The sequence below is a fragment of the Ascaphus truei genome, chromosome 6 (genome assembly GCF_040206685.1).
Source record: "Ascaphus truei isolate aAscTru1 chromosome 6, aAscTru1.hap1, whole genome shotgun sequence".
NCBI lineage: Eukaryota > Metazoa > Chordata > Amphibia > Anura > Ascaphidae > Ascaphus > Ascaphus truei.
The window spans coordinates 54,742,770-54,758,758 of NC_134488.1; the positions used below are offsets into that span (position 1 = coordinate 54,742,770).

A 15,989-nucleotide genomic window follows, 5' to 3' on the forward strand; every position below is an offset into this window, starting at 1 on the left:
TGGCCAACAGACAAGGCCACGTCACACTGAGAGAAGGAGTGCCCCTCCTCTTGTTTCCACCAGAGGGAGGGGGCACAAGGAGAGCCAATCGGAAGAGTCTTCCCCAGCGAAGGGAGGGGCAGGAAGTGAGAGCGAGGAGCTTCACTTCTGTCTGACATTCACAGAGAGAGGAGCCGAGACTTTGAACTGTTCCACCCGTGAGCGAAATATGGCCGAACTAAGCACCACGATTTACCAGCTTCCAGGCAGCTTACTGGTAGTGGAGATTGAGGACCACGAGTACCTCCGGTGCCTGTGCGTCCACTGCGGGACACCCGGACCGGTCCCAAGCACGAAAGCACGATGCTCGAAATGTGGCACATACTACCTGTGGCCTAACGAGCCATGGCCATTGATCGAGACCCCGAGGGGTGCCTCTCCGGGAACACTAACGGAGGTGGCGGAGACAAGAGACGAGGCTGGCCTAGTTCCCCGCATCACCCATGTGGTAGGAACCAAGGCCCAGCCAGCTACTGAGCCGAGAGAACCGTCGGCGGAGAAGAGCGCGACCGCAGTGGTTGTACCAGAGCGAGCGCGTTTTGTACCACTACCCACTGGCGGTACCGCCCAAGAAACCGGTGACTCCCTTGCGGAGGATCCGATTATAATATCTTTGGAGGAGGATGATGGCGTCCCATCGGTGGCGATGCGCCTACCGGCGAACCACCCCAGCTGTAACTACGATGGCGGTCCACCAACCGGAGAGAGGGAGCAGACGAGTCCGGACACCTTCCGACGGCGAGCGCTGGTGCGGCCTGAGGCCCGTAGAAGTCCCACGGCCGTGGTGACTCCCAGCACGGCGGAGATGGCGTCCGATACAGCTCCGGAGGAACCCAAGATCATCAGCCTGCAGCATAGAGGTAAGGAGACTCCACCACCCCCTTACTCCCGCCAGGCGAAGATGGAACCTGCAGAGGACGAGAAGAAGAGGGATGCGGCCTACCTGACCATCCGCGGACCGGATGATCCACCACTGCTCCTTCCGGTCCTCGACGCACTTCCGGTGCGTGATCACGGAGCGGATGGAGACTCCGCGGGCGCCGACGATGACATCACTTCCGGGTCCGACTGGAAAAGAGGCCCGGGAGCGCTGTTCTCCCCACGGAGAGCAGCCATGGCAGCTGCAATGGCCACTCTGAGAGGCCATGGTCCTCCCAGAGGATCACAGGGCTCGGCAGAGAGAGCAACCAAGAAGATGCCCACTGGTCGGGGTATTACCCGCTTGCTGGACACTGATTTGAACATTGCCCCAGCCCCAACCCCCAGCTCCATCGCCCCGGCCACTGCCCCTGCCCCGTCACGAGTATTACCACCGGGACCTAGCGGGGATAAATTGAGCAAGTACCCCAAATATTCAAGGGATGTGCGGGATTGGGAATTGAGCGATGAGGGGTCTGATGGGGAGGTACCGTATGATAATGTAATTCGCATACCTAACCTTGTGCCTTTTTCCCATGCGTTTAGAGGGAGGGCCCGAGGGTCCCACACTTCAGCAGAGGCTGGGACTGTAAGCGAAGTGGTTCAAAAGATGAACCCTACAAGGTACATCAACGCCAAAGGGAGGAGAGATTGCTCGCGCTCTACAGAGGCGGGTACGTCCGGTGTCTCATCGCAAGTGGAGTCGGAGGTAGATACCGGTAGCCCCTTAACAGAGTATGAGCACCGTGACAAGTGGTGGGCACCCCTGTTCACCGGGTACCATGAAGGTATGGACCACACCAGGTTTGTCCTCATCAGAAATAACATAGTCGATTATTGGTGGCGGTAGGTGCCTATACTTCCCAGGAGGTGGCGGATGAACTAGAGCATCAGTACAGGGAGATAGAGCAAAAGATCATTCTGCCAAAGGGACCGAGTATATTATACGACGATGTTGCTCCTGTAGAACCGGAGTTTTGGGTGCTGCTAAGCAGGGCGGGTCGGAAGACCTTGACTAAGTTGAGCCGAGCAGACAGAGCCATAGTGGCTAGGTATAAGCAGTCCCATGGTTATGAATAACCTTATGTGCCTGAACCCATAATGCGAGAGATCGAGGAGAACAGGGAGAGTTGGCTCCGAGATGCCGTACAAGAGTACTTGCGGATGAAATTTGGTAAGGCAGGTTACCATAATCAGGACAGGATCAGTGAGTTGGTCAGGATCTGGAGTATAGGACTGGGCATATACATGCACAATGTAATATATCGGCCCGAGTCTGGATCGGTACAGTCATATCACGTGACCATAACTGTCCATAATGGTAGAAGGATACGGAAGCCTGATCCTAAGCATTACTATTAGGGTTCTCCCCGTTGGGAGTAACTGTATTCCGGAGATATTACCTCACTGGGTATTGTCTATGCATATAAACTGACATGTTTGTGCTCATGTTCCCAGGTTGGTTCGCTGCAGGATGGTGCTGCTGAAAGTAGGTCCAAGTGGGGACATTGGATTCCACCAGAGGGAGAGTGTAGCCCCTGTAAGTAAGAGCGGGCTACTTCTCCTTCTCCTACTGGAGTAAGCCCTGGTACGGGCAGGCACCAGTAGTAACCATGGGTTTTCCCCCCTTCAAAGCCCTGCCTGGAGTGATAGAGGAGGGGCCCCCTGACTCTGTGCAGGCCTAGACAGAGGGGAGGTCCTGCTGACATCATAGGGGCAGGGCTGACTCTATTTAGTGGGCTGGCCTGTGTGTGTCTGTGTCAGTTGGTTCTGTGAGTTCGTGCTGTGAGTTGAGTCCGAGCTGAGAGAAAAAGGTGGCAGTCTAGCATGCTCAGTTCTGTGAGGATGTCAGTCTGAGCTGGAGCAGAGTCTGGAGAGCAGAGTGTCAGGACTGGCAGTCTGTGGAGAGCCTGGAGGGAGTATGTGGAGTGATGTCCTGGAGCGGAGGAGAGTGCTGGTCTGAAGTGTAGTAAAACCCAGCAGAGCGCATGCCTGACCTGAGAGGCCCCGCTCAACGTGAGAGTGATATCTGTAGGAGAGACCTCAGAGCCCCTCTGAGTAGAGCAGACAGGACTATAGAAGTGGACCACTGCCCCTCACCCTATTTAGAGGGTGAGGGGAAGGATATCTAGCCTCACTCCTAGGGCCTACCCTATGGGGTGGAGGCAGGGGTATTGAGGCCCCATTCAGCCCATCCTGCTGGGAAGCATACATCTGGAGGAAAGGAGAGGAGAGAGATGCCTGTACATTGGGAGCACTGTTTCTAGGAGCTACTCTTTGCATGAACTGCTGTGTACTACCTCAAGTGTTACAAGACAATAAAGACACTGCTGCGGTTTTACATAAGACAGTGTGTGAGTTCTGGAGCATTCACCCTGGGACCAGGGTTCTTTCTCTGTAAGGGTCCTACCCCACATCCCTGGGGATTATAGAGAATGGAGGTGCTGCACCGTTGCTAAAGAATGAAGGCCATTACCCCAGAAGCCTGGTCCTGTTGTCCCCAACACCAACGCGGGAGACTCAGGCCCTCCTGTTCCAAGCAGGTACGCACCACCCAGGTACATGTAGCCAGCCCTCACTACAGCCTAGATAGCGATCTGTGTCTGGGGGGGGGGGGGAACATGGGTTACATATATATCTTTTTTTTAGAACCATATAGTTCATGACTACAGTTGTATTTACATTATGCTATACTGTATTCACTGAACACTGGTAGTTATACAGCCAAAGTCAGAGCCGTGCTATTCCAAAAGACACCTTCAGTGATGGAAGACATTTTACTCCATCATTTACTGTAAGGGAATAGTCCATAAAGGGCCATAACACATTACACTCCATGGACACCTTCTGGTACTAGAAGATATCTTAAAGCCCATTCACTTGAATATGCCAGAAAAGTCCTATTTAGTAGGCTGTGCTAGAAGCTGTCTTATGGAGTTGCACTGTTTAGTAAATATACTTTCTGGTGTTTCTTCTCTCACTAGGTGGTTTGGATTAAACCACTGATTAAACCAACAGCCCCAGCTACTATTAGATTTATGTGAGAAAAGCGCAAAAACAGGAGGGCATAGCATAATAGTGGTTCGGAGCCTCTATACCTGAGTTCCCTCAAGCCAGTGCATAAGGACTCAGATTTCCCTGGATGTCTACTTGATAGTCCGTTCGATGGTCCCAGTAACTAGTGATGACAACTACAAGTCCGCACAGTATGCACTACAGTTGGTCTTAAGACCCTGAGACCAACCAAGAACAACTGTGGAGCTCTGATAGGCATTGTATTGTATTCTATCCCATCCTCCATTTGGAAACATGGAGAACAGGGAGCCGAACAATCAGTGGAGTCTATTACTCTGCTGGGCCATCAGGAGCAAGGGAGCATTCAAAACGGATCAGGAGAGGGGGTGATCCAGGGTCTAAGGATGGCCCTGAGTGGCGTGGCTGGGAAGTGTGGGAAATTGCAACTAACCAATTGGAGCCGGTTCGGTGGGGCTAGGACAGACTCTAGTCCCTGAATTCAGTTCCTAACTTACTGCAGGATTAGTCACCTCACTGATGGGGAGAGCAAAAGGCTCCGGCGTAGTGTGTACTCTACCAGCAGGTGGACACATCCTTCCCCGTCCTCCCTATGTCCCTTTGCATAGCACCTGGCCCCACACAAAGGCAAGCCCTCCAGATCACTGCATGCACTCATTCATTGTTACTGGCCTAGGCATGCAATGAGTCATACAGATACAGTTAATACATAGTAACACATAGTCAGAAATACATAATCCCAGTTAGACATTACCAGTGTTAGTGGCAAATTTCCAACCCTAAGATGGCACCTTAACCCTTTCAGTGGGTCGCCATCTTGACTGGCAGAGACAGCAAGTATGACGACGTGGTGATCAAAGGGAAGCACAAACATGTGGAGATATAAAAAATAAAACTGATGGTGCAGTATTGTGACAAATAAGTGTGTATTCTTCTTTAAGTCTGCTGTTATTTATACTCACAAGTGTGAGGATGATACTGTGTACGTAAAGGTATCTTTGGGTATATGTCTGCAGTGATGATGAACTGGCTGGAACCTGGGTGTGGGAATGTATTCCTTAAATGGTTAAACACAGAAAAGCCAACATAGCGCGATCTGTTTAAAAACTGTATTCAAGTGGTTAAAAATATAACAATACACTCACATGATGTATGCTATTTAAAAGCATTTAGATACGCAATGGATCTCGCCTCCGGTGTCTTTGTGCAGTTTTTCCTTCCCTCTTCTCGGCGTGCGTCTCACTCGTGCGTTCCAGCAGGGCGGATGTGACGTCAGTGAGACTTCGGGAGTTCCGGTTTGGCGGGATGGCTGTGAATCACCTTCACTCTACGCGTTTCTTCCCGTCGCAGCGTGCATGCGCAGACAGACGAGGCACTACCAGCAACCTCCCATACTGATCACCACCATCTGGTTGTGCTGTGTGGATATGCGCGCGCATGCTGATCAGTATGGGAGGTTGCTGGTAGTACCTCGTCTGTCCACGCATGCGCGCTGCGACGGGACGGAGGGGAGTCCCTTGCAGGACATGGCTATGATTGCCACAAGCGACAGGTGAGTGTGGGCTCCCTGGGGCTGTGGGTTGTTTTGGCTATGTGGCGGGGGCTCTCCCAGCTACCGGATTTTGCGGCGCGTGTGCTGAGGAGGCGATGCCCAATGGTTTATGATAATTAGTGACATCATTAGTTTTGGTGCCAAAACGGCAGTCAACTGTATTTAAATGATCTATGTATCATGTGTGACACTTCTTGATAAAGTGCATAACCTACACGAAATGCGTAGAAGGGTTGTAACCCTCTATTTTATGGCTTCCCATTAAAGAGAATATTTTTTGCCAGACCTGCTTCTCTCTCTCTTCTTGCTGTGCGCTGCACACACACTGCATTGGATTCTTCTTACGATATGTCTGGCCCTCTACCATTTTATTTTATTCACTCTTGTGATGTCACAGATTTTTTGGGGTGGTTTAAATTCAGTCCTTCTTTTTACTGTCTCTTCTAGTAATACCCATCATACATCCCTCCATACTTGCATTGTCTGAAGCTTCTGACATATATTTGCATTCCATGTTTCCCTTCCATATGTGAGAACAGGCAGGATACACTTCCTTTTTTCTCCCAATTCAATATTTTGAATAGTTCTTCAAGTGTTTCTGCGAAAAGCTTTGATGACATGGTGTCTCCCTGTCACACTCCCTTGCTAATCCTTATTTTGCCTGTATCTTCATGTAATCTAATATCTAATTATCAAATACCTCTAGCAAGGTATTTGTGTAAATGTTCCCTATAATATCAATGTGGGCTTCTTTAACACTTTGTCCTCTTTAATGCATTTAGAACCGTTGAGGTGTAGACAGAATCAAATCCATTTTCGTAATCTACAAATCTTAAAATGAGTGGTAGATTGTATTCATTATTTTGGGAAATCACTTCTTGTACAACTTACAATGGTCCAATGTGTTTTATCTAGTATCGGTTGCAGCCGATTAGCGAGTTTCTCCCTAAAAATCATGTACCTGGTAAGTAACTGGAAGCAGAATGATTAGGCTGCAGTTCTTGAGGTCTTCTTTTACTCTTTCTTGTGGATAAGAATAACTATGGCCGTTCTCCATTTGTGATAGATATGAGGGAACGGTAGTGGAAAGGATATATTATGGCCCTCAATTATTGCAGGGTTTCTGCTCCACTCCACGTTTTGGAGATTTACCAGGTGGAGTCCAGACAGGGACTTCTAGCTCTCCCTGGTTTCACAGGGCTGCAGCAGCTGATTGAGGCAGGGAGCTGAATAAATACCTGCACTGAGCAGAGCAAGGCAGTCCAATTTTTGACTCTCAGAAAAGTTTGTAATGAGAGCTGTTTTGTGCTCAGGAGAGCAAGGACTTTTGTTTCGTTTATTGGATTTATACCTGTTATCTGCTGTAACATTTATGGGCAAAATAAACAAGCCAAAGATGTATTTTCCCCTCTGTGCCAGAAGACTGTCTCATCTACCTGGAAGGCTGTGTGAAAGTGGTGATCCCTGGACAAAAGGTACATAGCTAAAGGGTACTTTTGTCACATATGGTGGAGTTTTAATGCGGGCATCACACTGACAAGCCCTGATCCAATCCACATCTGTACAGCAAGAAGCTAATGCCACACAGCAAGAAACTAACAGAAGGTTTGCTGAGTCTCATGCCACACAGCAAGAAACTAACAGAAGGTTTGCTAAGATTTGTGCCACACAGCAAGAAACTAACAGAAGGTTTTCCGAGGCTAATGCCGCACAGCAGGAAAACATTGCAGCATTGCAGCAACTGGTGCTGGCCCAGGCTGAAGCTCATCAATTGCGTTCCTGAGTGGGGAGGCCCAGAAAGCGTACTATGATCTGGAACCGGCTCAAGCCAGTGATTACAGCAAGCTGAAAACAGAGATCCTGGCACACCTAGGGGTGACATCGGCTGTCCGTGCCCAGAGGTGCCTAGAGGTTTCACTCCTGGACCTACAACCTGGATAAAGCCACAAGATCACAGATGTTTGACTTAATATATCTTGCCAGAAAGTGGTTACAACCAGAAATCAACACATCCAGCCACATTGTGGAGCGACTAGTGATGGACCGATTTTTGAGAGGCTTACCTGTTGCCCTTCATCGCTGGGTCAGTCAGAGTGATCCCCAAACAGCTGACCAGCTAGTCGAATTGGTAGAATGGTACGTTGCAGCAGGAGAAGGGCTTCAACCCCCTATCCAAGGGCAGCCGCAGAACTGGAAGATCCAGAGCCCCAGTAAAACTGGTAAGACTGTCCCAGGGAAAAGGGGGAATTTTGATGAGCAGGTCGGGTTTTATAACCCCAGGGACATAACCACAAGAGAAAGGAACTTTGTTAAGCGGGGCGAACCTACAAGGGACTATACTGTGAAATGTTTCAAATGTCGAGAGTTTGGACATATGGCAAAGGTCTGTCCCAAAATGGGTGAACCTATGGAATGGAATGTGGGTAGTAATAATGAGGATGATCACTCACTGTATGCTCAAACTGTGTGTTCTGTAAACAAAAATGGCTGTTTGAATAGTCACCCTTGGTGTTCCGTGCAAGTAGAGGGGAAAAGTGTTCCGGCATTACTAGATTCAGGGACTATGACTACCCTCATAGACCCAGATTTGGTAAATGGTATTCATGTACTGATGCAGCCACGAGAATCCGAACACTTGACTGGAAAAATCTGGGGCAATACCCTAGTAATGCTGCAACATTTCTGTGACATTTCTGCAGACAGACTAATGGCCCATCGGATTAACACAGCAGGGGTCCCTGGCAGTCCCATTCAAACTGAATGAGTTAATCCGATGGTCATTAGTCTGTTTGCAGAAATGTCACAGAAATGTTGCAGCATTACTGGGAGATTGCCCCAGATTTTCAAAGGCAAGTGTTCGGATACTCGTGGCTGCATCTGTAGATGACTCCCAACAGATTAATATTTCCAGTGTACATGGGGATGTACATAACTACCCCACTGCTGAAATACAGGTTTAGAAACAGTGTGGCTCTATAAATTGGCCAGTTGGTCTTGTATCAAAATTAGCCCATGATATGATTATTGATAGAGATTTTCCCCATTTTCTAAATTTATGGCAAGCTGCTGAAAAACTTGACACTAGTTCGTCAGATGAATGTAATGATGATTTCCCGTTTGCTGACCTTTTGGGAGACGAACTAGATAGCACAAATGGGTCCGGGAATAAACAGCCATACCCTATAAAAGCACTAGTGGGCGACAACCCAGAACAAAATTATGCCAGACCATCTAATAGTCCTGAACAAGACATTGACCTTAATGAGTTAGAGGTCGACCCAGGTAACTTTAAGAGTGCCCAGTGGGTCTGATCCCACTTTGTCAGTAGTCCGAAATTCCATTTCGGTAAGGAATGGAACCCCTACTAATCCAGACAGACCCTTTTCTTATCCTTACTTTGAGGTGGATAATGATCTATTGTACCGCCTGGAGGAAAAGCAGTCTACAGACTAAAACAGTTGTTAGTGCCAAAAGCTTGAGAAAGAGCGGAAGCTGGAAACATGTCGGTGGGGGCCTGAGGGCTCATTTTTTTCTTTTTTTCTTTTTTACCATGCTCTGACCCAATAAACCTTTATCTTTGGGACACTCTCTAGCAATTTATTTTTATGTAGTAGTGCTCCAACTCTCCTTCGTGGAAACCAGTGCCAAAAGCTTATCAGCGCACTGTGTTAAGCCTCGCACATAGCCATGTTCTAGGTGGTCACTTATTGGTTGGAAAGAACGTACTCTCAGGAGATTTTATTGGCCGGGGGTGATGGCAGCAATAACAGATTGTTGTTTGTCGTGTCCTGAATGTCAACTCACTGTCCCTTTGCCAGCTTAACGTAGTTCGTTGGTACACCTACCAGTAATTGAAATCCCATTTGAACGCATTGCTATGGATTTTGTTGGCCCTTTAGTGAAGTCAGCCAGGGGGCATCAGTACATACTAGTGATATTACACTATGTGACCCGGTATCCTGAGGCAATTCCTCTACACACGACCACTGCAAAATCTATTGCTAAAGAATTAATGATGATGTTTAGCCGGGTGGGGATTCCCAAGGAGATCCTAACAATCAGGGGGCTCCATTTATGTCTCGGGTAACCAAGGAGGTATGCAAACTTCTCCACATAAAACAGCTGAAAACCTCTGTATCACCCACAAACTGATGGTTTGGTGGAGCGGTTCAATAAAACCCTAAAGGCAATGCTGCGGAAAGTGATTGATAAGGATGGAAAGAACTGGGACTTTCTGTTACCTTATTTAATGTTTGCTATTAGAGAAGTGCCCCAAGCATCTACTAGGTTCTCACCATTTGAATTGTTGTATAGCAGACACCCTAGGGGTTACTTGACATAGCCAAGGAGACATGGGAACAGGAGACTACTCCCCATCGCAGTGTAATTGAGCACATAACCCAGATGCAGGAACGTATGGCAGCCATTATGCCTATAGTGCGGGAACATATGGAAAAGGCCCAACATACTGTAACCAGCGGAATAGCTATAATAAGAATGCTAGGGTCCGTAGGTTTCAACCTGGAGACCGAGTTCTAGTGTTAATTCCCACAGTAGAAAATACATTTCTGGCAAAATGGCATGGGCCATATGAGGTTATTGAAAAACTGGGGGAGGTAAATTATAAGGTGAGACAGCCAGGCAGACGAAAGCCTGAACAAATATACCATGTGAACTTACTTAAGCCCTGGATAGAAAGGGAGGCTATGATGGCAGATACAATAGATATAGTCAAAAAATATTTCTTTTTAGAAAGAAAAGGTATACAGGGATATACCAAATAAGTAAACATGGGAAGGATGTTGATCCAGGGAGTAATCTGATTGCCAATTATTGGAATCAGGAAGGAATTTATTTGTCCCCTTATGATATATAATTCGATGAAAATTCACTGGTGTTTTTTGTTTGCCTTCCTCTGGATCAGTAAGTATAGTACGGATATAGGATAAGGTATCTGTCGTCTAAATTTACCATAGGTTGAACTTGATGGATGTATATCTTTTCCAACCTCATCTACTGTGTAACTATGTAATAGCCATGTCTGGAAATACTGTAAGTGAAAATAAATACCAGCAGTAGGTCATCTGGTTTATATATGAGTGGGTATTGGAGGGGGGAAAGGAAAACTAGGGAGGTCTTTCAGATAATGTCAATCTGTTACTGCTTTTAATAAACCATTATTCCCAGCATTGAAAAAGGTCAACATATTGCTGAAATTGTTAAAGCATCAAAGTTATAGTATTGTATTGCACTTTAGCTGTAGGGTATGGAAAATTCTCACTCCAGCTGTAAAAAATTTTTTTTAAAAATCTGTGAATTCCTTTCAATAAAACGAGAAGAAAACAAATTTTTCAAGGCTGCAAAAAAAGGCACTATCTAACACAGGGCAATATTTCAAGTAGATGTAACGGTTTGTTAAGCAAACACATGTTGCTGGGATAATCTGACAAAGCTCTTAGTTGTTGGAATGAGTTCCTTCCTGGACTTGGTCTGAATAGATGCAGTGTAGGATAAATCAGCATTTGTGATTCAGGAGGAAGCAAAGAGAACTTGGGAATAATGCTAAACAGCAGCTGTACAAAGGCAGTGGCAGCGTCTTCAACTCCACTGCATGATTATAAGATAGCTACAGTAAGGTCATTCTTTTGCACATAATCAGCAGCTGAAATTAATAATCTATGACCAATTTGTTATTTCAATCCTGATAAACCATCTGCAAAAAAAACCTACCAAGAGAAGGTACTGTACAATATAATACATTGAAAGCAATATTAATAAAAGGACAATTTGCTGCGTGGAAAACCTAAAATCACTTTTGTACTTAATGTTTTGACTGCTATTGCCATGAATGTTGTTGTTTTAATTCAATGTAGGAACTCTGTTAGTATATATTTTGTTCTTAGAATACATGTGTACTATTGACAGACTGCTGCTATCCAGATATAAATAAAAGCAGAAACACTTTCACAAATTTAAAAAAAAAAAAACTGTGGGGATATGTACCAAACAATCTGCATTAACTTAACATAGGCTTTTAATTATTTATTATTCCGCCTGATTTCAGTGTAACACACTGGTTACATCTTCTCAAACAGATACAATGAAACCTGCACCATTAACTATGGAGAAAACATATGGCAAGATGCACAAACATGGCATATTGCTATAATACAAGGTCAGGTAATTCCTCCCATAGGTCATCCTATTTCTCCTTTTATTAATCCTTGAAGACACAAGCAGAACAAAAGAAGAGTGTACAGGTATTGATATATTAATAGACAAAGAAGCCCCAATGCTACATCCAATATGCCTAATTATTTCGTTCATTACAATCCTTTGGCCAAAATATTTCAAGCCTGCAACCATGTCAAGGTTAACCCTATCATCTGGTTCTATTCTACCAATGTTATACTATATTGATACATTGACTAAAATACAGATCAAATTGTAATTTAACTGTATTTTAATGGTAAAGCAGCTACTGTATGAAGAACACTAATGTTGGTCCGGTAAAAAGTACAGTATCACAACCTACAGCACATCTGCTTTCACTAAAAGAGACATTTGTTTTTCCAAAATCACAATGCCATGTTAGTGTAGACAATAGTTTATATCCGGTTAATCAATGAATGATTACGCAATGCAAGAGCATATTGCTTTAAACAACGTTTCCAAAAAGAAGGGGTAACTTGTGCAGAAGTAGTGAGATGGCTAAATGTTTTTTGCAATGTACAAAGTTCCCAAATTTCATTTCTATGTGGTAAAAGTTCTGTCCAGAGCACAACATTGCCCTCTGAAATTCTGATTAATTTGTCTGTCCACAAGCCTAAGTAGTTTTTCCCTGTTTAACTCAAAGCTAATGAAGACAGCTACAAATCTGAAATCTATTTATTCTCCAGCGCCAAGTTACAAGGAATATAGTTGTTTAGATGTCTTACCTGTTTGGATTGCAAGTAAGCAAATAATGTGAAGTAGAGCAGTGATGCTGAAAACTCTTAAGTAGCCTGCTCGTTCTGTCTTCATCTTGGGTTTAACTTTGGGTTCCCCTGCAGACAATTAGCATGTTTTGTCCACTCTGGGCACGTCTCTAAGCACTGCTTGGAGTTTTTCTTCCACAACTCAGCCTTGCCAACTTCTGTTTGAATAGAGAGAGCTCTGTCTATTGTTTATGTTTCTTTTCTGTTTTTCTTGTTTTTGCTAGACTTGAATTTTTCTACATTTAGCCTTTTTTATTTTAGGTATACATCTAACTTTAAATACAGTTTAAAACAGAAATAGCGACACACATGAAAAACATTTATATATAAATATATGTTCGTCATGGAATCTCATGAAAGGTCTGATGTGGACTTGAAATGTTGTACTCTAAACAGTTCCGAAAATAAATGGTATCTGATTTAAAAAGTACTTGTAAGTAGAGCTCTAGTTAATTTTTGTGAAATCCTGTTGTTCTTACTCTACTGTATACACCTATTGTGTTGGCCACACATACAGTACAGGCTTGTTCTCTGTGAATCAAATTTTCGGTCCCCTGATTTTTCTTTTGTCTCAATAATTGCTCAAAATAATTTCAATATTTTTCCATATCAAACATTGTATTCATACAAAGTAATAAAAAATGCACAGATGCGCACCAGGGATTAATGGAAGGTATTTATTAAAAAGTACACAATTACTGAGGGGATCCAACCCCACCTCAGAACAGCTATGCAGCTAAATGGCTATGTACCACTATGGAGAAACCTAGTAGAAACTATACCCTAAGCTGCACAGTATACAAATGACAGTAAAATTTATATTAAAAAAACATGAAAATAAAAACAAACATGAAACCACCTTTCAACAGATTTGTAATGAAACCGCCATAAGGTTGGGCACTGGCAAGGGGAAACGGACACTTACACTGAGACAGACAGCAGACTCGTGGTGTCTGGAACGGATCCGGATCTCGGCACCGCGGGGATGGAAAAAACTGCTGCTGTCTCCTGCAGGCTCCGTCTCAGCTTACCAGCAAACACGCGCAGGATGACCTGTCGTGACCTCTACGCGTTTCGCACCACGTGCTTCGTCAGGAGGTCAATTCACCTTGATTTGAGAGCTTCTGGGGAGACGCTGTATGTGCATGCTGCAAAGGGGTTATCCACATCTTCATACAGCACGAGCGCTGAATATCCTGTGTTTTTTCTATTGTATTCATACAGTTCATAATAATGATAGACAGGCTTACCATATATTGAGCTTATATTTTCTTAGAAAGATCATGGATTCATGATGGACTCAAAAGAGCGCTTCCCTGGGCTAAATGACCCTTTTTTCAAGAGATATACAGGTATTTCACTGTATATTTTTGTCACATTGGATGTTGCTCTGGACTTCTTTGTTTCTTGTTTTATACAATTAGCCACACCCAGTAGCACTCCTTTTGACACTTATATACATATATACAGTGTTCGACAAATCACCCAAAAATCTACTCGCCCAACCAAAAAATCTACTCGCCACCTAGTCCCGCCCCCAACCCCGCCCCTAGTCCCGCCCCCAACCCCGCCCCTAGTCCCGCCCCCAACCCCGCTTTAAAATAAAATATAAAAATTAAATTACAATTAATAAATTCCTAGTCAGAACAACATTCGTTTTTGACATAAATGTATTTATTGTATTACATTAAACTACAATTAGTCCTTGTTACGTGTGTGTGTGTGTGTGTGTGTGTGTGTGTGTGTGTGTGTGTGTGTGTGTGTGTGTGTGTGTGTGTGTGTATAAATGTCGGATCTAGAAATAAAAGCAAGGTGTGAATGGACTAGTTTCCGGAACCCCTTAACCAGTGTCTGGACGTCCCCACTTCACAATATCTAAAGCAGCAATCCCGCCTGGGATCTTACCTGATCCGCAGTCCCTCAATGTCCAGGTACCCTCATTCCCGCAATGTTATACATTGGAGGGGATGTGTTCCCTACCTGTCTTCTGGGGGGGGTTCCGATGTCTTCCATGTTAAGCTTGAGTCAGATCCGGAAGAAAGCAGTGTAGGTTATTTCGGTATAGTATAGGGCAGTTAAGATATATAGTGTAAATAAGAGATCCAGAGTGTGGGCGAGAGACACAGAGTGTGGGCGAGAGACACAGAGTGTGGGCGAGAGACAGAGGGCGAGAGACATAGGGCGAGAGACAGAGAGTGAAAGACAGAGGGCAAGAGACAGAGGGCGAGAGACTGGGGGGGGTGATTGGGTGGGTGGGAGGATGGGGTGATTGGGTGGGAGGACGGGGTGATTGGGTGATTGGGTGGGAGGACGGGGTGATTGGGTGAGAGGACGGGGTGATTTTGGTGGGAGGACGGGGTGATTTTGGTGGGAGGACGGGGTGATTTTTGTGGGAGGACAGGGTGATTTTGGTGGGAGGACGGGGTGATTTTGGTGGGAGGACGGGGTGATTTTGGTGGGAGGACAGGGTGATTGGATGGGAGGATGGGGTGATTGGGTGGGAGGACGGGATGATTGGGTGATTGGGTGGGAGGACGGGGTTATTTTGGTGGGAGGACGGGGTGATTTTGGTGGGAGGACGGGGTGACGGGGTGGGAGGACGGGGTGATTTTGGTGGGAGGACGGGGTGATTTTGGTGGGAGGATGGGGTGATTGGATGGGAGGACGGGGTGATTGGATGGGAGGACGGGGTGATTGGATGGGGTGACGGGTGATTGGATGGGGTGACGAGGTGATTGGATGGGGTGATGGGGTGATTGGGTGGGGGGGTGATTGGGTGACACTTCTGGTATCCTACACACACACACTCTCCCATGCACACACACACACACACATTCTCCCATGCACACTCTCCCATGCACACATACACACACACACTCACACTCACACACACACACTCACTCTCTCACACACACACACACTCACACTCTCTCTCACACACACACACACTCTCTCACACACACTCACACTCTCACACACACACTCACACTCTCACACACACACACTCACACTCAAACTCTCTCACACACACACTCACTCTCTCTCACACACACACTCACACTCTCTCACACACACACTCACACTCACACACACACAATCACTCTCTCACACACTCACACTCTCTCACACACACACTCACACTCTCACACACACACACTCACACTCTCTCACACACACACTCACACTCTCTCACACACACACTCACACTCTCACACACGCACACACACACACACACACACCCCTTCCTGTACACTCGCTCTGCCTCTCCTGGGTCTCTCACCCCCGCGTCACTCCTCCGCTCCCATATTCCTCTCTGCTCAGGGCCTCTGACATATCTCGTTACCTCCCAGAGGCCTCTCTGCTCCCTGGTGTCCAGGCCTCTCTTCGGGGGGCTGACGGGTTTGCGGTCCACGGACCCACGGCGGGGAGGCGGTAACGGTCTGGTCTTCGGGGGCGGGTCCATGTCCCGG

At 46.1% G+C, this 15,989-nt stretch overlaps 1 protein-coding gene across 1 annotated transcript in view; it reads right to left on the reverse strand.

Annotated features, from left to right (window-relative positions):
* The window catches only part of HEPACAM (hepatic and glial cell adhesion molecule), a 122,307-nt gene extending 109,693 nt beyond the window's left edge, over positions 1-12,614 (reverse strand). The window contains exon 1 of the mRNA XM_075603161.1: positions 12,481-12,614. Coding sequence (XP_075459276.1) covers positions 12,481-12,565 — 85 coding nt within the window. The 5' untranslated portion in view covers positions 12,566-12,614. The remainder of the gene's footprint in view (positions 1-12,480) is intronic.
* Positions 12,615-15,989: the final 3,375 nt, after the last annotated feature.